Genomic DNA, 26,946 nt, shown 5'->3' on the forward strand with positions numbered 1-26,946 from the left:
GAACCTCAGTTACCTTTGTAAAACGTACACAGACACCCACCCAGAGAACCTGGGTCCAGCAATATAGTTCCTCTGGTCTATTCCTTTAAGTGAAATAATATACCCAAAGTGAGTGCTGCTATCTGTGCTTGACTTCTGATGTGTTTTCTTTTTTTGTAAACTAACTTGAGTCGGGTGTTTGCGATACAAAAATCAACCACGGGATTAAAATCTGTTCCACCCAAGACATATATGCTCATCATGAGGAGATAGTTCTCCAGAGAAGCGAGCTTGTACTAGAGAAGTCAAAGACAACAGTTGGCTTCCTAGTAGATAAGGAACCTGACCCAAAAGGGAAATGACGTGGGTGGTAGTTCCATTTTACCCTGAGGAAGTACAAGGATCAGTTAGCCTATATGTGGGTGCAGGGGTGTGGAGAGTTTTCTGGGACCTGAGACCAGTGACCAGTGACCCATCCCTAAGTGAAAATGAAAGAACAGAGGTGGTAAGTCACTCATTTCTATTATCAGAACTGGCCAGAATGAAGCTCTACCCAGGCTATGAGATAACTGTTTCTCCAAACCTCTGAGTATAGAATCTTGGATTTTTCCAGCCCTACCACATAGATGTGCAGCCTTGAGTTAGTCTTTCACTTCTGTGAGCTTCTTTTCTTCATTGTGGAGTGGGAAATTAATTCCTACTCCATAGGACTGCAGTAAGGATTGAAGTGACCCATGTGTCACGTTCACAGAAAATCATTCAAGGAACGGCATGTTGGGAGTGGCTGAATTTTCTCAGTGTAGCAGAGAACCTTAATTACAGTACATTATAGCTGTGATATAAACCGCCCAGCCTACAGGATCTTCAAGCAGGGCTGCATAACACCTTCAAGAGCTGATTACTACTCTGGCTCTTTGGCTAGATATTTGCAAGAAGGCTGTCTGTCCAGAGCCTTCAGAATCCAAAGCAGTGGGCAGACCATGGTAAAAAGATGATCTTGGGTCCCCTGAGATCACTTTTGGGGAGTTCTGTCTACTTCCCCACCAGCCCAACCAGGAGAGACCAGAAGCAGTGGATCACCAGGCTGTCTTAGCTGGCAGGGTTTTCCGAAGAGTCCCAGGCTGCTGCTGGGCATGATAACACATACCTGTCATCCCAGCACTCTAGGAGGCTGAGACAGAATGATACAGGTTTGAGTTGGCCTGGAGAAATTGGCAATTTAGCAAGATGCTAAAAAAAAAAAAAAACCTCAGGCCTTAACCTTGGCAAGTTTCTACACAGGAGGAAAGTAGGAGTGAGTAGTCTTATAGGAGGAGGAGTGGGGTCATTCACTAAAGTTAGCTATGCTTAGAAAGAATGCACATTATTCTCCCCCAGGTGGGTTTACTTGGGGAGGTTTGAGTGGTGGTAGGTCAGGCTGCTGGTTGGCATTCTAGGTCAAGGGCTAAAGTTCCTCCTGCAGGTCATCCTTTAGTTGGGACTGAGTTCTGTTAACTAGCAGCTACAGGACCCTGGGTAAACCACTTTTCTCTGGGTCTAGTCTTCTCATCAATAAGATTCAGCTGGTTAACTTCCCCTTTAAGGGGTCGTAAAGGTTAGATGAACTGATGCCTGTAAAGTCTCTGGCACTTTGTAAACCCTTCATCAGTCATGATGGAAAGCACTGTTGTTGCAGGTTAGTAGTAGCACTAGAAATGGTATCATTGTTAATGAAAAAACTGAGACTGAATGCAAACCCCGAACTATCCCATAACTAACGTGAAGAACTGCTGCTCTGTCAGGCTCTTTGCTCACTCAGACTGGAAGGACACGCGCTCACCCACTTCAGGACTCTCCTGCTGTTTATTTTGGCATCATTGATCTTCCTGGAGAACATCATCTGCTCCCTGCAGGTGGCAGAGATTTTCTAAGTTTCCTCTTCTGGATGCAGCTGTGGCCCCACTCTGGGCTCTGCTAAAACAGATGGCAAACACTGCCACTCAATTGGAGTCTTTATTTATACTTGTTGCCATTTCCCATGGGGAACTGTTGAAGGGGGAGGCAGAAAAGAATGAGCTGAAAGCCATGGCTTGGGTTCCTCCAACCAGTGGAGGCTGAGACTGGGTAGAGATCCTAAATAGAACAGATGTGGGAACCGATGCTATGTGGGTGGAGACGCATCGTGGTGACTTGAGACAATCCAAGTCCTTCCGTCAGGAAATGTGATAAAGTAGAAAAATCAAAGGATCAAAAGAAAAGAACAAAGTGCTCAAAAAGCAAAAGACTAGTGCAGGGAAAGTTCTAAGGCAGCCAGCAGTGAGAAGCCGGGTGTTAAGGTGGCCACTTGACCATTCCTCCTATCCCACTGCCTCATGCCAGGCTGTTGGGCCACCAGTGCCCTCTAGAGATAGTCTCTGTAGGCTCCACGGCTGCTGTGAGTCATAGAAGGTTGCAGAGGGAGAAGATCCTGAAGGGTGACAGCACCAGGGCAGCCCAGAGCAGGACTGCATTGAGAAAATCAAAGCATCTCTTTCGGGCTGGCTCCGAGGGGTGGTGAGATTGGAGGGGGAAAGGGCACCTGGAAGGGGTACAACAGCACCTTTCTTTGGGCACAGGGTGGAGCAACTCTCTGGAATCTTAAATTACCAGGCAAAGGTTGAGAGTGCTGATTTAACTACAGAGCTGAAGCCAGGGCTGGCAGGCCCCTCTGGGTCTTTCCCCAGTGCTCAGAGCCCAGTGGAGAAGGGCCAGTGGGAGCCAGGCCAGCTCAGCAACCCAGCCAGTCCGATTTGATGCTTCCAAACTTCACGCTCTTCAGACTTTGGTTCTCCAGCTTCAGGTAGTAAGCACCCTTGAAGAAGTAGCTGTGACCTAGGACAGAGAAGGACAAGAGGTTGTGATCAGCCCATCCTGATATTCAGGTATACAGCCAGAAGGTTCCTAAGAGCTTGGTTATCAGAGACACAGGGGAGAAGCTTTTAAACCAGAGAGATAAGGTCTCTTAATCCCTGTCTGCTCATCTCTGTGATGGGATAAAGACACCAACCTCTCAGGGCTTGCAGTGCAATTAAAGTAGAAGATATCTGCTAAGAAGCAATAAGGACAACAGTATCCTATGTAACGCCAGCACCGAGCCAAGCACTTTCCATGACCAGGGATAGAAGACCGGGAGCCTTTCACTCTTATCTGACCTACAGATGCCTTTTATTTGACTCACACAAGTTGAGGGGGTTTTTTTTTTGGGGGGGGGGATGTTTTTTGTGCTTATTTGTTTGTTTGTTTTGCTTCTGTGTTTAATTATGAATCATTTATCAACCTAGAAACATCGAGAAATGTCACATGAATGTAAGAATATATGCCTTCTTTTTAAAACACCTGGAATAGCTACAAAAATAAGGCCCCAAATTTGGCAACTCCACACTCATAAGAAGCTGAGAAGCAACTTTTTCCTGTAAATAAGCCATGGCAGGCTGGGGATTTGGCTCAGTGGCACAGTGCCTGCCTGGCAACAACACAGAGTCCTGAGTTCCCAATACCAAAAAAAGTTTAAAAAAAAAAAGCCATGGGTCTCTGGTTCACCCCAGACCTCTCCAGTGCCTACTGTCTAATCCCTGTGTGGTCCCAGGAGGTTTTGACAACTGTGAATTCCTCCTAACATACATGATCCCACTCATTTTGCTTTAAATCCTGGTACATAGTAGGTGCTCAATAGATGTCTGGCTGTTTGGTTGAAGATAACTGTTAACCTAGGACCTGACCATATGCTGCTTTTTGTTATACCTGTAAGATCTTTAGCCTGTAGAGTTCAGAGCTATGTGCCTGGCATATGGTAGGAGCTCAAAAGAATCTTTGTAGAATTGAACTGAAATCTCCTCTAAAAAGCCAAACTGAACTCATTTCCAGGGCCCTAGAGAGCTCCCAGAAGCCTCCTCAGGAATCTGGTTTTCAAACCCCGATTCTATCCTTTGCTGATACTGGCTGTGTTTCATTCAGCAAAGAAGCAAACAGACGAGAGCAGGATCATTGCAGCATGAGCAACAGAGCATGACAAAGTTTGCCTTGTCTCCAATGGAGCTAGCCTTCTGCTGATGGGAGGCAGCCACAAGGCCTCCTTCAAAACCCGAAGGGACCTGGATCAAGCCCCAGAATGAATCCAGGGCACCAGGCCATGTTCCTTGCTCCCTGCAGGCCTCTTCCCCTCCCCTGCCCTGGCTTCAGGCCCTGCAGCTGTGAGGAGCCTTTCTAGGTCTCACTGCCTAAGGCCTGGCTGAGGAGCAGGGGTCAGGGGTCTGGCTGCCTGCCCAGCCCCAGGCTGAAGGGGTTGGTTTGTTTTGCCAGGGCACAGCAGCTTGCCCTGCACAATGAGGAAGTGTGTGTGCTGGGGAGGAGCTGGGCCTTGGCTGGGGGCAGGGAGTCCTAGAAAGCGGATGAAGGCCTGGATAGCTCACCACTGCCCTGCAGGTCCACAACGGCATCCAGGTTATCAGGGATGGCATTCCAGGCATCTGCAATGAGCTTGGGAAAGCCAGGATCCATTTTCTTCTTCACCTCATTGTATCTGTAAGACAAGAAACCACATTGCAGGCTGTCTCCCCCCTAGATGATGGCTCCTGGGTAGGCTTGAGAAACCAGACCCTGACCCTCAGAGAGGCAACTGGTGTAATGGGAGAGTGTGGAACCAGGCCTGGGTTTCAAACTTAACTCCACCACTTACTAATTACATGACTTTGGACAATCCCATAAAAACCATCTTCAATTAGTGCCAGCACCCAGACACAGAATGTCTATCCTTCCGTCTGGCATTTTGTAGGTCTGTAGAAATGTCAATTTCCTTACAAATGTTGAGCTCTGCTGCTCAACTGGAACACTGGGCCGACTGCCCATGGGCGGGACCTGTCCCATCATTCTTTCACTCCACTGTTTGAACAAATTGCCACTTCTTCATCTGTCAAGTGGAGATAACAAACCACATCTTGAGAGATGACGAGGGCCGAGGGAATGAGGTCCTCTTGCAAAGTGATGAATGTAAACCAAAGGCTTGTTAGTCACAAGGCAGATGGACTGCCTGTCACCTCAGTCCCTGCTGCAGCTGACACAGTGCACGGTTGCCCTGGGCTCTGCCTTTGATTCAGGCAAATATCTTAGGCATTCATGGCAGATTCTTCTCCCTAGTTAGCAAGACCTACGTTTTTTAACCGTTGTTGGAGATGGTTTTAAATGGGGCTGTCATTTTCCTTCTCTTGCTTCCCTGCTTACATATAACCTATTTGTGACACTGTGAACTCCTGCTATGAACCAGTAGGTATCTCCAAAAACAGGATCAAGTCTTGTGCTTGTGGAGTGAATTTTCTAGATAGATGTGTGTTTGAATCCCATCCTGGTGACAGCCAAGCTTTCCTACATAGTGCCTCCCCTGCCCCATGCCCAGCCCTGCCACCTACACCCAGATTTCAACAACTTCCTTGAAAGATGTCCTGTACAGGGATCTTTCTCCTCCAGCCTGTCATTCCAGTGTCCAGAAAAGCATTCATAAACCCAACTGCATCAGAAGACTTTTTGCAAATCTGCTTCCTCATGCTGGGGGTTACCAAAACCAAACTGCATAGCTTGAACACCCAGTACTCCATCCACCTCACGTCCACCGATCCTTTCAACAACATCTTTGGGGACAGGAAGGCTGAGATATGTGTCCCAAACTTGACCTTGCCCTCAGCTCTTCTTCATTCTGTCTCCACCAGATAAGGAGAGTCAGAATAAATGCTATTTATAGATAAGAAAGCCAAGACTCACAGACATGAACCCATCTGTTTCCAAGCTCTTTTCATCCGGGACAAAATAGCCTCATGGTATAAGAAGATGCTAACTCAGGAAGGTATTGTGCCTCTTCCTTTCCCTCAGTCCCTATCATCTTGAACAGTGTCACCCACAGGCCTGTACACTGCTTTGAATCATAGATATTTCTCCTCTGTAGTGTAAAGCTGGTAGGTATAAGAATGAAAATATTTGTGTTCTAGAATTTTTGTGCCTGTGTCCTTGACCTATTTCATCCTCAGTGTCTGGATCTGGAAAATAGGACTGATAAAGGAATCTACCTTAAATGAGCCATCCAGGTGACATTCATAGCTCCCAATCAGTGTTTGGCATGGATCTGTTGGCAGAGCCACCTACAGTTGATTCAAACATGTTTGAGTCACTTTTGCTCACTACTGTAAGCTCCACAAGGGTAGAGAGTGACTACTTCTCAAGCAGTGTCTCCTCAGCACCGTGCTAAGGCCTAGCACAGAGGAGATGCTCAGGGCAGATTTGTGGTCTTAGGGTAAGTTCCCAAAGGCAGGCTCCGAGCACTTCCTAGCATGCTGGGAGCAGATGCCCATCCTTCATTACTCAGGACTCACTCTCTTTTTACAGTGAGGATCCTTCCAGGAATCCTCTACAGCGAGCACCCTCTGCAGACCCACACCAGGCCAGTGCCACAACTTCATCTATCACCTGTTCTTCAAGCAAGAGCTGTCTCTTTGGAAGCCCATCTCAAAGCCTCTGAGCGGCCCTTCAGTTCCATCCCTGTTTCTGAAAGCCAGAGGGACTTCCTCTGCAGAGCACCCTGTCCATCCGGGCCCCTGGTGTGAGGAGGTAGACTTAATGTGGAAAGCATTGGGAGACAGGTGACTCTACCTAGAGCCGGGCTGGGCACTTCACAGTTTGTGAGCAAGGGTGTGTCCACAGGCACTCATGCTCATCCATGGACATGTTTCTTCTTGCCTGTGTACATGCATAGTACATGTGGCAAGTAACTATAAAAGTCCTTCAACAGAGTGCTGCAAAGACACCAGGGTTTTATGATTCTTAGATGCACATTTTGATGATTCGGCACCTCTCCCTGTCCACTACTCTCAGATGTGGAGGCTCCAAGTGCCTAGGAAACTCAGATGCCACGCGAAGTATGTGGGCATACTGGGGAGCGTGCCGGGGCTGTGGGCGGAAGGCCGCTCAGTAGTTTCCTGCCTGACTATTTTTCCTTCCTGAGGCTTTAGATAACAATCAGCTTAGGTTGCTAAGTATCTTAGCAATGTGTCTAGGATTCCTCTCTGTTGTAGGCAGGCCTGGGACATAAGCTGCTTTCAATCAGGGCAGCTGGATATACAGGGCCGAAGGAGAAGAAAAAGGGGAGCTGACAGAAGCCTCAGGAGGAGGCAGAATTGTTTCCAGGACAGCTGACAAAGGCTCTTAGAGTTGCTTCTAAGTGGTTCCTGGTAGGGCTTGGATGCAGTGGCAGGCGTATGAGTTTGGGAACACTAGAAAGGGGAGATGGAAACTACAGCAAAGGCCTTTATCCAGTCCTCCCTTTCCCACTGACCAAGTGGCCCAGAGGATGCAGTAGAGTGGCACGGGTAAGGAGACAGCAGAAGCAGCCACAATCGCAGCTCCGTGCCAATATATTTTTCTTTTTTTCAAACCCTGGGGACTGAACCCAGAAACTTTCTTGCTGAGCTATATTCCTATCCTTTTTAAATTTCTTTCCTTATTTTTAATTCTGAGACCGGGGCATGCTAAGTTTCTAAGTTGCCCAAGCTGGGCTTGGATTTATAGCCCTCCTGCCTTAGCCTCCCAGAGTGCTGAGATTACAGCCGTGTGCCCCTACCCTATGCTCCAACAAACTTATATACAAACAACTTGGAGAGGTTATTTAATTTCTTGTGATCTCAGTTTCCTCATTTGGAATGTGTGAAGAATCATCATCAAACTCCTGAGGTCTGGACTTGGTCTCATCAGTGTTTCCAGATATCAGGCTATCTGGCTCCTTAGTCTCAGAACTGGGTCCTTCTCTGCAAATGACTCAGAGCAGAGAGCCATTTGCTTCTGAACTCCTCCCCTGCCAGTCTGTGCCCACAGCCACTGGACGTGTTGCAGACTTATCAGAAGGTACTGCTGCTTCTGGGGGCCTGGTTTGGGTGCTGGCTCCCGTAGGCAGCTGCTGCACCCTTTTCTCAGTCTCCCTCTCTGCATGACTCTCTGCCATCTGTCTCTACCTCTCCTGCCTCCTGGGAATCCTCGGCATCAAGTAAGGATACTGTCGTGCATTTACCTGGAATGCCAAATTCCCAAAACGCAACCTCTGTGACTTGGTTGTGTGGTTTTCAGCTAGTTATTTAGCCTCTTTGAAACCTAAGTTCTCCTATCTTCAAAATGAAAAAAATAATAATAGTAGACACCTCATTGAGCCCTTGGAATAGTGTCTGGTGCATAGTGTCAACAGTAGCTGCTATCATCTTTGTTTTTCAATAGTGATTCCCCCCTTCAATAGTGATTCAGTTTAAAACGTGAGACTCCAGACTAGACTTACACAGGCTTAAGCAGAAAACACAGGAGAAGGGAAAAGAGAGCGTGACTAGAACTACACCATCCATGTGCACAAGGATGGTTCATCCTTTGGGGACTTCTCAGAGGGGCATCGGCTCTGGCAGGTTAAAGACCAGAAAGAGGATGTCCATGATCCACCAACCTCTAAACTTGACCCATGAGGCATCCAGCCACAGACAGCTATGTTGTCCTGCTCACAGTCCTTCCTTACCTCCAGAATTTGTCTCCCGCAAAGATGTATGTCTTCTTATTCTTGCTCCAGTTGAAGGCAGCATCTACTCGCTGGACATCAGGGGGCAATCCCAGGCTGGTCAGTGGCTTGGGGTACCCTCGCTCCAGGGTGCTGGCAGAATAGACCCAGTACTCATTTCCTGAGGGGAAGAGAAATGGTATTGAAGGGAAGAGATGTTGGTGATAGTGGTGAAGTCCCCCGAGCCAGCCTGTCCTATCATCTGTCTGGCATGACCACTGCAGTCATTGTTAACAGGGTACAAGGTCCTCCTCACTTCTGTATTCAGTGCCAGGATCGGGCCTCACATACAAGGTTTTGTAAGTTGATTAAGTCACCTTGCCACAGAGGGGACTTGGGGTAGGGTGTGTGATCCAGGTCATATGAATGTCATGCTGGCCACAAAGAGGTTCCTCTTCTTCCTTCGTACAACAGCACCCTGAGAGCCAACAGCTACCCTGGCCAGAATACATGGTCACTACCATGGGATGGAGATGGGCACCAGCTTGTAGAAAGGGGCAGGAATCTTGTTGTCCCCCCCCATCATACACCACACCAGACTCCCTCCCAGCAGCCTGGCTGTGTCTCCTTGAGTAATCTGTCAGCAAAGGAGGGCAAAGGCTGCATCTCCAGAGCTCAGCAAAGAGCAGCAAATAGTCGGTACACAAGTAACTGTTGGGTGAGCAAAGCTTTCGATCTTTAGCCACATACACCCTATCCACTTCTGGAGACTCCTTGCACTTACTTACTTTATATTTTTGCTTTTAGTGAATTCATTTCAAAATCTTTCAAACCAGATTTCTTTAACAAAAATTTTTTCCTTATTTAAATATTATTTATGAGCTGATGTGTTTCTGTCCTGGTTTGAATGCCACCCTAGTATAATTAATCATCTGTATTAAAAGAAATTTATGTAAAAATTTAAAAAATGAAAACTATTCATTTTTAAAATTCTAACTAAATTGATGGCCTGCAAAGACTTTAGCACTAAAAAGGTGTCAGGGACACACAAGCACTAAAATGTATTGTTGTTCTTTGGCAAAGGAATCATTGGAAGGATTGCAAAAGAACTAAAAAGAAAGGAAATATTCTCTCTGTTGGTTAAGCTGTGTGATGTTGGGGTGTCTAGATCTGTCTCCCAGATATTTGGAAATGATGCTGAAAGAATGGGTGCATAAAGGAGAAGAGGCCCCACGGGTGCCTGGGGACTGTGGGCTGGTGGGAAAGAGGGGGCCAGACTACATAAGAGCCCTGGGATAGTGCCCCAAGACCAAAGGCCAAGACCAAAGGCCAGCAAGACCCTTCCACACACCTGCAAAGAAGACAGCTTTCTCCTCCTGCGGGGCCTCGTACACTGCATCGATCTTCTCTGGCAGCTCAGGCCAGAATGTGGCAACCAGCAGGGGCCCCGTGGGCTTGTCACGTGGTGTCACTGTTCTCCAAATGAACCTGGGCATAGGAAGGGGACACAGTCACTCCACAGCTCTAAGCATATGTGGCTTCTAAATTCTACCCAGAAACAACTCCTTGATGATTCTCTGATGGGAGGGAGATTCAGGATCAAAAGAAGATTGGAGGAGGACTGCAGGCTGTAGCATGGGCAGATTCGTTCTCTGCAAGGTGCTAGGGCTAAAAAGCAAGCCCTTTCCTCCCCACCCTCACCTTTCTGGTTATCTCTGTCCATACTGTGTTCTCCTAGCTCTAAGCTTCTTAAAATCAGTACTGAGTGCCTAGAACAGCAGTTGTTTATTGTATCTCTCACATTTTTATTAGAAGCCCGTTGAGGGAGAGGCTGATAACACTCTAAGAGCATTTTCTGAATTGAAATGGAATGATGAAGCTGCATACTTTCATAAGGGTAACAGCTATTGTTTACTGAAGGCCTATTAAATGCTACACACTTTATGTGCCTCATAAAATTTAATTTTCATAACAGTATAATATATGCAATCTTGATGGTCTGCCCAGAATCTATTATTTATATACCTGTCATCCTTTCTTGTAGAAGTTCACAGATATAATCCATCCTACACGACCATCATTTCCACCATGAGCCCCTACTGCCTGTGACCCAGTCTCCAAGCTAGGAGTAGATATTCGTTAGTCTAAGACTCTGGCTCTCAAAGTGTGGTTCCCAAACCAACAGCAGCAGCATTTTTGAACTTGCTAAAAATGTAAATTATTTAGTCCCACCTGAGACATGTGGAGCAGACTCACTAGGCTTGAGTTCAGTGTTTTAAGAAGTTTTCCAGATGATTGTAGTTTATGCCAAAGTTTGAGACTACTGGCCTAAGCCAATCAGAGCTTAGTATGTTTTGGCAACTGTTTCTGATTCAGCAGTTACTTATACTGGCATGACAATATTCAACAACAGATTTGCATTTCAAATGTAAGAATTGATGTGTGTGTGTGTGTGTGTGTGTGTGTGTGTGTGTGTGTGTATGCATAACTCTCCTGCTAGATATGTGAAGTCAACAGCTCCAGTTTTCAGTAGTCTTGTGAGCCAGAGCGATTCCAGTCGTAAGATGCAGTCAATACAAAGAATGTCAGTGGACAAAGACATCAAGTCACTGCCCCTCTTCTGCGTCTGTACTTTGTACCATCAAGAGAACCTTCTCTACTATCTAAGTGACCTTCAGTTTGGAGTTAGGAGAGAGAGAGTTTCTCTCTGTCAAACATTGCAAAGCATCCTAATATAGCATCCCTAGTTGGCAAATGAAACTCGGAGAGGTTACAATTGAGATTCAAATCCAGATCTGACCCCAAAATCCAAATTTAGTCTTTTTGTTGTACTGGCCTTGTCCTCCTGGGACTGTGAGGCTGTGGGGCTGCTGAGGAGTGTCCACTTCGGGCCCACGTGTAAGACTGAATTCTTGGCTTGATGCTGGTAAGGTGGTGGAATATTTAAGAGGTGGGGCATACAGGTATAATAAGTCATGAAGGGTGCAGCCTGGAAGGGGTGTGGGTCTCCCTCTTCCTCTTCCTCTCTCTCGCTTCCTTCCTTCCAGTACCATGCAGTGAAGGCTCCCCCACTATGTGATCCCACCATGACACATGGCTGCAGGCCAGCCAGCCGTGGCCTAAAGCCTTCAAAACCGCAATCCAAAAATCATTTGAAGCTGATTATCTCAGGTCATTTTTTTTTTTAACAGAAACAGAGAGACGACTAACACAAGTGCTTAGTATGAACTCCTGCACATAGTCAGTGCTTAATTATTTATCGACTAATTCTGTGAGTCTATTTTACATTCATCAAAGTCTTTTTGCAAGTTAAGTGTGATATGCCAAGTTAAGATACCTCTAGCCTGCACCTTCCAGGTTCAGACTTCTGACATCTGCACATATAACGAGGGCTTCCCTATGAGAAGTGCTCCAGCCTAAGGACATTTCCAGAGAATGGGCTCCCCACTTGCCTCTGCCATAAGTGGTTGTAGGGCAGCAAGTGACATCTACTCTTAGGCATCCTGGTCTGGGTTTTGAGACCTAATGGTACTTGACTTTCCACTCAGACTCTTATTACTCTCTTGTCTTCTTCCCATTGACTGACAGACCCTACGAAGGGCAAGCACCTGCACCCCCACACCTAATCCCATGCCTAGAGCAGAAGAGACCCTTTACAAGTTCATGGAACATCTTCTAGCTTCACTAGTCTCCCTTTTCTTCCCAGTATAAGCCAGGATCTTTCACACCTCCATGATTTTGCTTGGCAGTTTCTCTGTCTCTTGCAGGTCCCAATCTTTCATCCCATCCCATGCATCAAAATTTTGCTTTTCCTTAAAGGTTGTGTTCCAAGGCTGCCTCCTATGTGAAACTTTTCTTGAATAAGATGTTCCCCCAAAAGCATTTTGCTAATGCCTCTGCAATCACATTTCTTCCATTCCATTCTGCATGTACTAAGTGGTGTCAGTTCTCTGTGCTTTGTTTCCTAAGTCACAGTAGTGATGCACAAATTTTATGTGCATTTGGAACCACTGGAGGAGTTCTCTAAAATGCACAGGCTGAAATCTTGCCCTCAGAGATTACAGCCAAAGGCAGCAGGAAGAACCCACACATTTAACACTCACACTTTAGATGGTTCTTGTTGGGACAACCACATATTTCTCTTTGAGAACACTGATCTAGACATCAAGCAGAGCTTCTGTCACCAGCACACTGTCTTCTCCCCAACAATACTAATGTTTAGCAAGATAATAGATGCAAAATATGCCAATTATTTATCAATATGCAAAATATGCCAATTATTTGTCAATAACATGTTTGACTGTACGCACCCTGTGCCAGGCATTGTTCTAAGCACTGAACTCATTTTATCCTTGTCACTTGCTTATGAAGGAATACTAGCTGCATTTTATAGATGAAGAAACTGAAGCACTAAGATACTTAATTAACTTGTTATGGTTTGTGTTCAGATGGCTCCCCCAAGCCTCATGCAGTCCTGGGCATGGCTGAATCTAGTGTTTGTGATTGGTTTGTTGCCTAGCACTGGGATTGACAGTGTGAATGTAACTGACATACAATGTAAAGGAGGGAAGGAGGCGTGCTTTCCCCTCTTTTGCCCATTTTACCCTTGGTGCTTGTGGTCATCATGAATAACTCCCCTCTGCTGTGCCACCCTGTCTTGGAGCCATTTGAGTGTGGATGAAACCTCCCCAAACTGTAAGCTAAATAAACCTTTCCTTACTTCCCTTTAGGCATCAGATATTTTGTCTCAATGAGAGAAAAGTAACCAAGACACTTATCTACAGTCATAAAAATCTGTGTATAGCAGGTATAGTATTCTAAATGCAGAGTCTATTTTCTCAACTACTTTATCTAAATGGATGAATGGATAGATACATCAAAGGGTGGAAAGATAATACCTCATGAATAGATGGATGGATGAGTGGATGATGGATGGATATATTCACGCACGGCCAGATGGATGGCTGGATGAACGATGGGTGAACCATTTAACAAGGTCCTAGATACTCCTTGCCATTATTCAGGAGACCAAGCAGTTACAGTGAGTCTCATCCCTTGTCAAATAAGTAGGCATATTTATCTATAGCAAGGACATTACCTCTCTCTATCCTGTGGTCACTTATTACCCACATTTTGAAAAACCTGGCTGTTTCAGGAAAAGGACATTTCAGGAAAAGGCCTATGGTAAACTAGAAAAGTATTTTAGAAACAAACATCCATGTGTACTGCCATGTGACTTTGTTTCCTGTCCTTTGAACAATGTTAGGTTTACTTTAGTCTATGGACTATTCTCAGGTATGACATGAGTGCAGGTTTTAAATGTGCTGGTGTGGTTTGATTTGTTCTCTTACACCATGTCACCTAATACAAGTTGTCACTAACACTAGGAAAATAAGTGACATGAGTATACCTCACTCCCAACCTCAGCAGGAACCTAGCAGGTCTGCAGAGCATGATGGAGCAAAAGGGATGCCTGTGTGGTAAGCACTGAGATCTGCAGATTGTTTAAGGCACAACAATAACTGCTGGCAGTGGTCATTCTGTGAAGGCCCCAAAGTCCTCAGAAAGGGGTGGAGACATAGGAATAATGGAGAAAGGAGGAAATCAGGAAGCAGGAATGTCAAGAAGCAAACTCCTCCACTTACCGGTCCTTGAAGAAGAAGATCTCACCACGGATCTGAGAGATGCCATCAAAGACGATGTCCTGTTTGCAGATCTCCGGAGTAACAGGTCCCAGGGTGGGTGTGGGTCCAGTTCCAGTATCAATGTCAGTGTCAGGAGAGGTCCCTACAGGGTGGGAGGAGGGATACATGACCTAAATTCTCCCCACGTCTAGAAGTTCTCTCCACCAGTTCAGGCCCCCAACATCAGATGCAATGGTCTTCTGGCTTTAGAGTGAGCCCAGGACGATAAAGATGCCTGGACTTGGAGAGTGGGAAATGAGACCAGGAGATTGAATTTCCATTTCATAGACAACAAAACTGAAGCCCAGAAGGGCTGCATGATATGCCACTGAGCTAAATCCCCAGCTCCAAATGAACTGATTTTCTAAACTACAACCTAGCTCCAAGCACAAATAATAAACAATCATTGGTTTGGGGCATTAGTTGTTTCCATTACATATCAAAATAAAAGCAAATTTTGAGAACTAGAAACTTTCACTCCTGTATCATTAAGCTCATTCCAGATGATGGAGAATTCTGTCCTGCAGTCAATTCGCTGAACTGGTGAAGACATGGATGCTCAAACTGAAACCTCACTTTATTTGTCTGGAAAATGAGGAGCCCTAGAAATGGAGAGCCAAGTACAGTGGAAACAGCTGGTGCTGTCCACGCATCCCCTCCGAGCACTTCTCTGACTCCTTTAAGACCAGGTCACCACTCAGGCCTCCTGCCCTTGTCACAGGTAAGTGGGACCTTGCTGGTTCACTCCCTGCACCCTTCCAGGCTGCACACCACCCACAGGACCCAAGCTGAGGCTTACCATAGAGCTCCTGAATGCCCTTGATGTCATCCTGCGAGAGGCGGAAGTGCTTGGTGAAGGTGTAAATGGGCGCCATCAGGGCACCAGGATCTTGTGAGTGCTCCAGCCCCATGGCGTGGCCAAACTCGTGGGCTGCCACGAGGAACAGGCTATACCCTGAGAATCACAGCAGGGAGAGAGGGTTGGAAGACAGAGAGGTGAGACTGGAGTCAGGGACCCAGCGAGGGAGACTTCACGGATGTCCCCATGAGGGCTAAAATCCCTGGACGCAGCACATAAGGAACTTTACTTGTCCTCAGTGATTTGGAATTAATGATCTGTGCCTCCTACTTCCAAGCAGGGTCAGCCAAAGTCCTCCTGCCCCTTCCCAGCACAGATGGTGTGTATGTTATAAAGAAGGAGGGCGAGAAGCATCTGCAAATCTTTTGTGTTAAAGGAGCTGTTTTGCTGCAAAACAAAGGAGTTTTTTTGCCAATGGAGAAAAAAAATTTTGTTTTGTTTTGTTTTTATTAAAAATTATGCTTCCTGACCTTTTATGCCTCTGTAAACACTAGGGGTAAATCCTGCTTCTCAGAGCCTCTGAAGAGGGGGTGGGGGGCAAGTGGGGAAGCGCTGGCCCCATGATTCCCCCATTTCTTGCTTACTGCAAGAAAGCATGGCCCCTTGGATTCAATGCCCAGGCTCTGACAGACAAAGTCAGAAAATCCTACTTCCCAGCCTATTCTGGGATGAATGATGCCCCCCAAAAGATAGGTTTCATAATCCTGGGAACCTGGGAATGTAACCTTACTTGGAAATAGAATCTTTGCAGATGTAATTAAAGTATCACATTGGGCTTTAAATTAATGTGGCTCACATCCTTATAAGACCGACTCAGAGTCAGGCACAGACAGAGACAAGAAGGCTATGGATGCCAGGAGCAAAGAATGGAGTCATGCAGGCTTCAGAGGGAACATGCCTTACTGGCACCTTGACTGTAAACTCTAATCCTTCATTAGTATGAAAGAATCAATTTATTTTGTTTTAATCCACCATCTTATGGTACTTTGTCATAGCAGCTCAAGAAAAGTAGTATTCACCTAATGTGAGCCACAAAACCATTCAGACACAGCTGATAAAGTCAAGAAATGTCTCAGCACATTACTTAGCAGAGGATAAGAAAAACAATTTTGTTCAGCCTCTGGGATCTGCCAAGTTCATTTCACTGTGAGTAACAAAAATAAACTAAATTTTTTTCTTAAAAATAAACAAAAATGACCTAACGGGAGACTGACCTCACTGTGGCAGACCCTAGACCAGCCCTCTCACCTATTGCAGGTCATAGGGGCTTGCAGCTCAAGGTTCACATGCCCTGCAGACTAGAGAGGGCATGGTGGCAATGGACCTCACTCACTACACTGTTCACATCAGGGGCATGGACCATCTCCTGGTCAATCTCTCACTCCAGTCCATGTCATAGTGGGCAGAGGCTGTCCTGGCAGGCTGTGTGCTCAGCATAGATGAGGGAACATCACTCATATGCTGGCAAAGAATACAACCAATGGGGCAGAGAAATCTAGAGCCTCTGCTGCCTGCCCAGCTCCTGGAAGGCATCTCTGTATTGGAGTGGGAACGTCTCTGAGGAGAATCCAGAGCAGAGGAAGCCTTGCCTGGAATGGTAGCAATCCCCCCCTGAATGAAGGAGTGGTCAAAATGGAAGAAATGACTGGAAACCAGGAGAACTGGTTTGCATTGGGAAGCAGATACCAGGAGGATGAGGTTCTGTTTGGAGGCTATATCTCCACCTTCTTGGATAAGGCCTCAGCAGGGAGCCTGTCTCCACCAGGGCCAGATAGGCTTTCTGCCTGGGCCGTGGGTTTGCAGTCCTGTGTCCCTATCAGTAGCTAATACCGTAGGTGGATATCTGAGGGTCAATGTCTGTGCTTGAGGTGAAGTCTCCAGGCCAGGTATGGGGAGAGGGTGTCCAATGTCTCTGGTCAAATGCCAGGGCCTCATACCTTGGTCTGGGCAGAAGCCCCACTTTCGGTCATCATCGTAGTTGGCGGTGGTGGCACACCACATCTTCCCATCGCTGCGCCCGGCACTGGTACAGCTCTCATGTTTGTTACCCAGGAAGGTGAAGGGGAAGACACAGGGAGCGCCTTCTGAGTTCCCACCGACAGTGGACATGGCTGGGAAGTAAGAAACATGTGTCAAGAGACAGCAAGGAGTCTGAGGCCCCCACCAGGAAACAGTGGCTTTGTGCCAGTGTTAACAACCACACTGACAAAATCCCCACTCCGTCCCATGTTTTAGGTCAAGGGCTCAATGTACATCTCGACTCCACCCCCACTAAGTCTGCACTGTGGATACCACGGGCTACACCCATGGAGAAACCATGGATGCAAACTCTAAAGTTTGCAGAGATTAAGAAACCTGCCTGAGCAGATATTTAGGATCGGAACTGAGGTTCAAACCCAGGCAGCTGGGTCCAGAGCTGTCCAGAGGGCCCAGCATCGCACCTATGGGCATGGAGGGGCCAGATGGCTGCGTAGGGCTGATAGTCCCAACACACGCTCCTGTATGATGACACTCACAAGCGGGGCCCTGGGGAGACAGCCTCTGCATGTGGCTCTTGAAGCATACTTGCTGGAGGGGAGGAGGGAAGAAGGAAGGAGCAAGGGAAGGGAGTCCTTGGTGAAAAACAGCTAGGAGGAGATGCAGGCTAGAAAAAGCAGACAAGAGAGACAGCAAGGTCAGAGAGAGAGGCTGAGGGAGAAGGGGTACAGGTCATTCACAGAGAGTCCTGAGCAGGCCTGACATTCAGGCTCAGCTGGCTGTTGGTGCTTTGCATTTGTCATGATTTCTGTGCCCCTGCCATGCCAGCTGCCAAGGATTCTAGTGGGCACCCCTATCCTCAGGAAAGGAAGCTGGGAAGTGACTGGGTGGGTTTCTGTAAGACAGCAGAATGTGACACCCACCAGTCTCAGGGCAAAAGCCGTACTTCTTGTCTCTGTCATAGTCCTCGGTGGTGCCACACCAGCGGTAGCCATCTGAGCGGCCCTCAGTGGTGCAGCTGTTGTAGGAGGTGCCCTGGAATCGGAACGGGAACTTGCAAGGCTGTCCGTCGGCATTGCCACCCATGGTGAACAGGGCTGGGGAAGGGAGATGAGGGATGTCATTGAGAGAGAGATACCTGCTAGGCATCGAGCTAGCAGGATGCCTACCTGCCAGTCCACACCGATGTAATTGCATTGTTAAAATATTAAAGCCATCTCCATTTGCTGGTTCTGGGGGCTCCCAGAGAGAAGCCCTGTAGCCTTGTCCCTTCTGTTCCTTCTCTTGGGACCTCATGGATGCCAACCATGAAATGGTCAACATTTGACACATAGCAAGGGCCTCCAGGACCCTGCCCCAACATCAGTGTCAACATCCACTTTGCCTGGTCAATGTCTACAACAGGTGAATTGCTAACTACATCACCCACAGTGGGCACATCTGTAAAAGTCTCTCCATTTGATAGACGAGGAAGCTCAGTCTGGGAGAAAGATGGTTCCACAACAGTTTGCAGTCACATACATGAAGCAAATGAAGGCTGAAAACTAAAATTTCATGGATCTGTCTCTAGAGCACTCTCTCGTCTCCACACTCTATATACACACATGTGCATGCAGAGAGAAAGTATCTTTTCCCTTCAACCCCAGACAACATTCCTGGACAGCCCTGTTGTGGTCCCTGCAAGAGAAAGTGGAGGAAAGGAGCAGAAGAAAAAGATAGTGTCTTTGGAACCCTTCTAATACACACACCAGACCCCCACTCCCAGGACCAGGGCCATAACTGGAGAATCCAGGGAGACAGTATGACTCAGGATCTGGCCTGTCTCCCCCGAGTTCTCTTCCTACTCCCCTGTACCCTCATCCACCCCCAAGCTACAAAATGGTGCATCTCTGGAATTGCCAACTAGCAAAACCACAAGTGCGTAACAAAGACCATCTGTGCACAGTGGCGCCAGAGGTGACCTCACCAGCTCCTGTTAACTCCACCATGGCCAGAAAGGAGTCCAGTCCTTGACCACCCCCCGCAGGACTCAGGGCCCGTGTCCTCATTGATTCACTTCCCCCAAACAAGAGCCTTTGTCCTGTGATGCAGAAGCAATGGGACCACAGAAAAGGTCAAATGGAGCTCAGAGAGAGATCTTGGTGGTTTGGGAGTGGGGAAAGATAGAATATTAATTTTAACTGAGGCCAGCTCCCCCACCCAATCTCTGGCCTCCCATCAGCTGAATTTCTATCACCCAGGAAGCCCCTGACTCCTCCTAGATCTACCACCCGCCCCCCTCGCCCAACTAGGAGGGCAAGAGGCAGACACTGACTCAGCAGTCAGGAGGGGCTGAGTAACAAGAACCGCAAGAGCCAAACATGTGCACGCTGTACGTAATTTCACCTGGCTGAAGACCAAGTAGATAGCTAATATCCAGTGCAGGGGAAAACCCTTTATGAAGTTATGAAATACAGCTGTTTCTATTATCAGGGCACTCTGTTCCAGTCAGAGGCACTGACTTATGAAAGGGTTAATGTCACCTCACTCCTTGATGGGAAATGCAGGATAAAAACAGTGCTTTTATTTAAAAACTTCTGATGTACTAATAGTCAATGTCTTAAATTCTTACATAATACAAAGTTTAGCTTTGGTAATGAAAGTAAACAGGAAGACAATCAGCAAGCTGCTTCTTTGTTGCTGTCACGAAGGTTGGTACCCACTGTTGGTCACTGTGGACGTCAGAGAGATTTCACAAGTGCATGTCATTATATCTAAACTGATGGACAGCCTTTAGGTACAGACTGAAGAATCTTTACCAGATGAGAGAGAAGGAAATGTTTAGAAAAGAATTTTAGATTTTTCTCCAATTTTCCCCAAAATTTCTAGAGTTTTAAGCTCCAGATCATCAAATATGATGACTTAATTGGTAAGAACGCTTACTATTTTACTAGGATTTGTGATTGGGAAATACATCAAGAAAAGGACTGAGTGTATACGTCATAGCCTTTTACATTTTAAATCCTTTCCTCCTAGATGGCTTCAAAAATCTGAAAATATAGTTACACACACATACACACATACACACAAAGGTAGACACACACACACACACACACACACACACACACACTCATTAGCTGAGTTGGCAATAGGACCAGTGGAGGACCAATGGCTGGTGTTCCCAAGGTAGGTCTCCAGCCAGATCAGACACCAGCTTGTGTCAGTCCTACCTCTGTAACCTGCTACTTGGCTTCCACCCATCCCCAAGCCTCTACTTGTGCTCTTCAATCTCAGCTTTTGTTGGAGTACAGAATCATGGGGCATTTTAACAGTTCTACAATCATTCTCATGTATGTTAAAGAAAATAATTACCACAGCAAGCCTATAATTTCACATATATTATGGATAATGGTAAGACTTTAAAAAATTAAACTAATTGAACTAGTAAGCAATGATGTCATATCAAAGACATTTTGGTCAACAAAAGAACCATATGATAGTGGCCCATATGATGGTGGTTCCATAAGATTATATCGCCTAGTCACAGCAAGAGGATCATAGTTTGTATAAGTAATTTTATGATGGTCACACTTGCCTACATATTTCTCAGAATGTGTCTCCATCATTAAGCAATGCACAACTATCAGGGCACAGATAAGAGAGATGCAGAGACGGCCATCTCCAGGTTGGTGGGGCATAAATAAAGAGCTGTGGAAGATGGTGGTTGATGGCTTAGGAGCAGAGCAGGGACCTCAAAGGTTGCAGGCCTGGGAGGAAACGCTCACCTTCGTGGGGGCAAAAGCCGTACTTGCCGTCCTTCTCAAAGTTGTAGGTGGTAGAGCACCACAGGAAGCCGTCACTGCGACCTGCGTCTGTGCAGCTGGTGTATTCGCGGCCATTGAAGAGGAAGGGGAACTTGCAGTACTCCCCGTCGGCATTCCCGTACTTCACGCGGACCACTGAGGGCAACACGAAGCCTGTGAGCCTTCCTTTGGAGACTAGGATTCTGGCTCCCCGAGGTGGGATTTCCCTTCCCCTCCCATTGCCCCTGTCCCATCAGAGCAGAAGGAAGGACTCAAGGTCACCAGAGAAGCCATGGTCCTTGCTGCCAGGTGATAAGGAGACATGCAGAGGACTGTCTTACCTTGTCCTTCTCCCAGAGTCCACAGCTCATCATCATCAAAGTGCGAGTCTCCCCCAACCCCAGGACCTGGAGCGAAGGCGTGAGCCAAGAGCCCATCCTTCCCATCGAACGGGTACCCATCTCCATGCTCTGAAATGCCACACAAAGTGTCAGCTTCCAAGCACCTTGCTTAACCCCAAGAACCATCCATACCCAACCCACCTAACTTCTGTGCCCTTTCCAAGATCCACTGAGGTTATCTAGCAGTGGAAATAAAAGGATTCAGTAGAGACTTTTTCAACCTCATTGTGACCATCCTATGGGCTATACTAACCCCTCAAGTTCACATGGCTACCTTATCTGCACCATCTACCATCACTGTCTATACTACTGCCATTGCCACCATATCTACTCACATACCTACAATGCCACACCAGTGTCCCCATCATTTACCTTCATGGCCCCTAATGTCTACCTTCCTGTCAAAACTGCCCTCTTATCCATATCCAGCCTTAAGGTCACACTATCACCACTATCCACTACTCTCACCCCCATGCCTACTACCAAAGTCCCTTCATCCACCCACTGGTCTACATGGCCTCCTGTCCCGAACTCTGTAACCTCATCACCGTACCATTCAGTTCTATGTTACCTACGTTTGTGTTTCTATTACCAGTGTTCACACCACCAAGTCACATGGTAGCCTTGACCCTGTGTTCCATTTATGTCCACACTACTTCATTAGGTCTGAGCCACTGTCAATCTGTAACTTCTCTGCATCAGCCAGCAACACTCAGCAGAACTGTCTGTGCTATAGATATTCTCTGTGCTGCAAAGGGGTTACTGGTTTCATGTGGCCCTTGAGCACTTGAAATGTGGTGGATCTGATTGATATGCTGAATTTAAATCTTAAAAAGATTTCACCAATTTAAAAAGCCATATGTAGTTAGTGGCTACAATTTGGGCTGTACAATTGGATGCTTACCTCAGGATTGTACTGTCTACAGATTACATGGTGTCAGCTCCTGCCCTCACATCTAGTGGCTCTCCAGTGTCTGTGCTGTGTTGTGCTGCCACCATCTAAACCACCTCCAGTGTCTATATTGTACTCTATGACCCTCTAATATCCAAATAATTCTTTTGTCTCTCATCCCTGCTGCAACCTGCCACCAGCCCAGTTCCTCCCTACCCCAGCGGCCGAAGTTGATCATGATGTCAGCCTCTCCATCATGGATTCGAGAAAACCGCAGTGGAGTTACTTGACTCCAGACTTGGAAGGCTCGAGCAAAGGCATCATCCACCGTCTCAGGGTCCAGATCAGGTGTGTAGCCAAGGATCCTGAAGGTGGCAGAAATGCACGTGTGTGTACAATGTGCACAAATGTGTATGTGTGTATAGGAGCATGTGAGTGGTCCACAAGCATGCACACAGATGCATGTGTATGCAGGAGTGTATGCACGGGAGCAAACTTGTGCGGGAATATGTGTGCACATACTGAGTGAGCTCTCTAAGAGAATAGCCCTTCCAGAATTCCTTGAGACCCATGGGATGACAAATTGGCCAACACTTTCGGGTTCCACCATAAGAGTGTCATCTTTGACTTCTGTCAGGTATAAGGCAGACAAGGACATGAACACTCCATTATGGGAACACAGGGAAGATTCTTCATTCCTGCAATCCAGGACCAGCCACACAAAGCATAGCTCTTAATCCAGTTACTGACCGAATAAAACAACTTAGTAAAACAAAAACCAAATTAGTAGTCAATCATCAAACTTCCTCTGCCTGCTTCAATGACACATCTAATGATATTTATAATGGTGATGATGACTAATCCTTACTATACTCTTGCCCTGTGCCAGACACTGGGGAAGCCCTTCATTTATATGTGGACTACCTAAGTTCTCCAACCAGGGATAGGAGGAAAGGTGTGTTTAGCCCAGTATTTTAGGTCGGAAGGCAACGCTCAAAGCACTGAAAGGCAAAAGGCCAATGTCTCACGATCAGTGAGTGAGAGCTCGAATCTAGATCTGCCTGAATCCATTTACCAAGAACTCACTATACAAATCTCTAGGACACCCAGCCCTCACTGCTGACATGGGTCTCCTGAGTGGGGAGAAGGCAGCTGCAAGCAGACTCAGTGTCCCTTAATCCAGTGGCCCTGCCTCCCCTGGCCCTGCCTTGGCACCTGTATGTGATCTGGTTCTTGTCCCACTTGGGCTTGCGGGGAAAAAAGTTGTAGTTGGCCACATCTGGGTTGCCGCAGCGGGGCTTCCGCATGGTCTCGATGGTGTTCTGGTCAAGTTCACCTGTCTGGGGCAGCCCGAAGAACTTCTGCATCTTCTTGAGAGTGTCCTTCAGCACAAACAGGTTGCAGCTATCCTTGGGACAGCCATAGAAGGTGTTCAGGTATTGCTGGAGGGGAAGATTAGCCAAGGGAGGAGCCATGTCAAGATAGCAGAGCACTGACCACAGCAGCCCGCAGCAACCACTCTCAAGTCCAGGCCCTATCCAGAAAGAACAGAACCCAGAGGCCAAGAGCAACGGTTCTAAGCCAGCTCTGTCACACGCCGTAGAAAGCATATGATTATTGTTGCCAGGTGCTTACTACATGCCTTAGCACTGAAGTCAATACGTATTAACACACTGAATGCTCACACAGCCCTTTATTGGAGACATCACTACCCATATCACACAGAGAAAGAAAATAAAGCACAGAGAGAGGAATCAATTTACCTGAGGTCACACAGCTAACAAAGAGCAGACTGGATTTGGGACTAAGCAACCTGGCTCCAGAGCCCACACTGGAACCATAATGCTTCCACTCTCTCCTTTTTACTTTTATTGAGCTGCCCAATAGCTGGTGACTTAGAGATGAGCCCCCCACTTTTTTTTTTACTTAAATAGAAATCCAATTGCTTTGTGCAATAGCTCTGGCAGCAGACAGGATCTGGATTCAAATCCTGAATCTGCTATTTCCAAACATAAAATGGTCCTTTTCTTCCATTGACTAATTGAAGCCAAAATCCAACAGGTCCCTGCAGAGATTTGGGGAATCAACCAATTCATTTATTCATTCAACGAATGCATTTTGATAATTTCCATGTGCCATTCCTGTGCAATTTCTGGGGGCAAACTGGTGAACAAGGCAGACACATCTAGACTCTACGGTTCAAATTATAGCACAGGGAGGCAATGGATCTCAAACAAATGCAAAATTAAACAAGCAACTGGTGCTATGTTGGAATGGTAAAGGGAACTAGGAGATCTGCTAACAATGGCTCTAAACTCATGGGGTAGTAAGGAGGAGGAAAAAAGGGGGTAAATACAGTGAATGCACCGGCTAATGCTTCTTGAGTGCTTACCAGTGCCAGGTACCCTTCCAAGTGTCCAAGATTACCTCTCTAACCCTGAGATAGGTGGCATTGTTGTTCTCAATTTGCAAGTGAAGAAACTGGAATTCTTCACTGTCCAAGATTAGCAGTTGTTCAGTGCACTCCTTAATTTGAAGCCAGGGAGTCAGCCTAACTCACAGCCTCTCTTCTTATATTTATTTATTTTTATGGCACTAGGAATTATAGTACTACGCACTGAGCTACATCTTCAGCCTTTTTAAAAAATACTACTTTATCTATTTTGAGACAACTTTTCACAAGTTGCTAAGTTTCCCAGGCTGGGTTCTAATTTGCTATCCTCCTGCCTCAGCCTCCTAGAGTGCTGGGATTACAGGTGTGCCTCAACATGCCCAGCACAGGCTGTCTTCTTATGGATGGCTCCATGGTCTTGCTCTGGAGAACAGGGCTTCCATTGACTGTAGAAGGACTGGGCACCCGTGTAGTTTTGTCACACTCTAAAATTCTAGTTTCATCAGTAGATTTCCAAGGCACATCATTATGCCAGCCAGCTCCAAGCCCTTGAAACATACAGATTCCCAAAATTCTACAGAGATCCTTTCACCCATGTGAAGGGAAGAGACAGAAGCCGTAAAAGTATAGGTTTGAGAGAAAGAAGACTAGGGTCACAACCCAGAGTGACCTGGAGACACGGGATTCCTATTGTAGACAGATTGAGGAAAAAGCTGTTGGATGAAGGGACATCTCTGGGGTGGCTGAGTCAGCCAGGCTACAGATGTTCTGTGATCCACAGCTAGGGTGCTTGCAGGATGAGGGGCCATGCCTGCAGCTGCTTGCCTCTTAGCCCCACTTATGTAACCTTGTGGCCACAGCGGCCAGGCGCGCACTCATTCTCAAAACAACATCTGAGCCGGGGCTTTGAGCCGGGCCAGGAGGGTGGGCTAGCTGGCCGCCTTTGGACCTCAGCGGTTTAGTCCGCCCCCGCCCCACGCGCCCAGGCCCTGCAGCACCCGCCCCCCCCTCTGTGCACCCGCCCTCCTGGCCAGTTGTCTCCTGCGGTCTTCCGACCCCTTGGAAGGTCTCGAGGAAACTTTCCGAGGCTCATCCCTTGACCTCCCAGGCCAATTTAACGCCAGCTTGTCCATAAAGGCAGGAGGAAGAGTTATTTCCTCCACCGAGATGTTTACCTAAGTCCCTTTCCAAAAGTGTGCTCGAGACTCCAGAAACTTGCCAAGCCCCACGCTGGCCACCTCGTCCACGCAAAGTTTATCCAAGTTAGGTGCCTTTCCCAAAATGCCTCACTGGCAGAAGAGATCCCTTGAACTGCCTGCTCAAGGCCTTACCAAGGCGCTGACTGTAGGGCAGTTGCCAGCTCTGCAGATGTGCCCAAAAGTGCTTTACAAAGCCCGGCTCCTTACCAAGTCCTTCAGCTACTTCACAAACTCTCAGTTATTTACAAAAAGCGCTCTTCTGATTTTTGCAAAGCACCTTCTCCCCCTCCTCAGCAGCTTTGATGTGTCACAAAGTCCACAAGTTGTTTGCTAAAGGCCTTCTGCATGTCCCAAAGCCCCCCTCCGTTCACAAACGAGCCCCCCCCCCCATGTTTGCTGTAGTCTCCCTAAGCTGTTGACCCAGACTCCCCACCCCACCCATAACGGGGAGACACGGGGCCACCACCATCCTTTGCCTCTGAAGTTTGTTTCAGCTTGGCTCCTGGACACCAGCCCAGCAACTCACCACCGCCAGCTCTTTGTCCGTTTTGGGAGCCACATCGCCGGGGAACTTGATGATGGGCGATGGCGCGGCGGCAGCGCGGAGCAACAAGCAGCTCAGGAAGCAGAGAGCCCGCAGCGGGCCGGCGAGTGTGGCCCAGGCCACTCGCATCCGCATCGTCGCGCTCCCGGGCCGCGCTTGGCCGGGGGTCGCTGGCTCGGTGCTGGCGACTGCGGCTCCGCCTGGCTGGCGCCTGCTCCGCCTGCCCCGCCGCGCAGAGCCCCGTTCTGAGGGTCCGTCTGCGGGGTCGCTGGGCTCCGCGTGGCTCAGAGACTCATGGTCTGGCCCCCGCGTCCAAGTCGCGCCGCCAACTTCTCGCGGGTCTGGCAACCCCTTTGTATAGTTAAAGCCCCGCGCGCAGTCCAGCCACCGCCGGAGGAACTGGCGGAAACGAGGGAGGGCAGCCCCAGATGTGGCCGGCTGGGTTGGGAGGGCTCTGGCAGTGAGGGGCGGGAGAGGGGGCGCACCGGGGCCCGCCTCCTCCCCACCCCCACTGGCCCTCCTCTTTTCTCCTCTGCAAGGAAAAAAGCCCCAGCCTTTTAGCTCCTTCAGGGCTGTATGTTCACCATCAGTGTAACCTCTTCAGCCAAGCCCCAATCCTGGCACACAGCTAACGACTCGGTACTGAAACATCTGGTGAGATCTATCACCGTAGGCCCTTGATAGCCTGAGGTCTGAGGAGTGCCAGGGGT

General features: G+C 47.6%; 1 protein-coding gene across 1 annotated transcript; it reads right to left on the minus strand.

The window, feature by feature from the left end:
• Nucleotides 1–1,952: 1,952 nt before the first annotated feature.
• Nucleotides 1,953–26,666, minus strand: Mmp2 (matrix metallopeptidase 2). Its single transcript, XM_003477541.5, has 13 exons — nt 26,219–26,666; nt 23,317–23,543; nt 22,318–22,466; nt 21,150–21,278; nt 20,791–20,964; nt 17,950–18,123; nt 16,987–17,160; nt 14,990–15,145; nt 14,152–14,293; nt 9,858–9,994; nt 8,528–8,687; nt 4,407–4,516; nt 1,953–2,829 (listed from the first exon to the last, which is right to left on the minus strand). The coding sequence occupies exons 1-13, from the start codon at nt 26,369–26,371 to the stop codon at nt 2,726–2,728; spliced, it is 1,989 nt and encodes a 662-aa protein (XP_003477589.2). The 5' UTR covers nt 26,372–26,666; the 3' UTR covers nt 1,953–2,725.
• Between the last annotated feature and the right edge of the window lie 280 nt (nt 26,667–26,946).

This window comes from Cavia porcellus, unplaced genomic scaffold, assembly GCF_034190915.1.
Source record: "Cavia porcellus strain 051 isolate PalLab524CR breed Dunkin Hartley unplaced genomic scaffold, mCavPor4.1 scaffold_4, whole genome shotgun sequence".
NCBI lineage: Eukaryota > Metazoa > Chordata > Mammalia > Rodentia > Caviidae > Cavia > Cavia porcellus.

What these genes read in the sequence shown, in the direction of transcription:
- Mmp2 (XM_003477541.5), bottom strand. Translation starts at nt 26,371, where the DNA reads ATGCGGATGCGAGTGGCCTGGGCCACACTCGCCGGCCCGCTGCGGGCT. An exon ending in CGGCTTTTGCCCTGAGACTG is followed by an intron (nt 17,161 to 17,949) that starts GTGGGTGTCACA and finishes CTTACTTCCCAG; the next exon opens with CCATGTCCACTGTCGGTGGG. An exon ending in ATCTTCTTCTTCAAGGACCG is followed by an intron (nt 9,995 to 14,151) that starts GTAAGTGGAGGA and finishes TCCTATGCCCAG; the next exon opens with GTTCATTTGGAGAACAGTGA.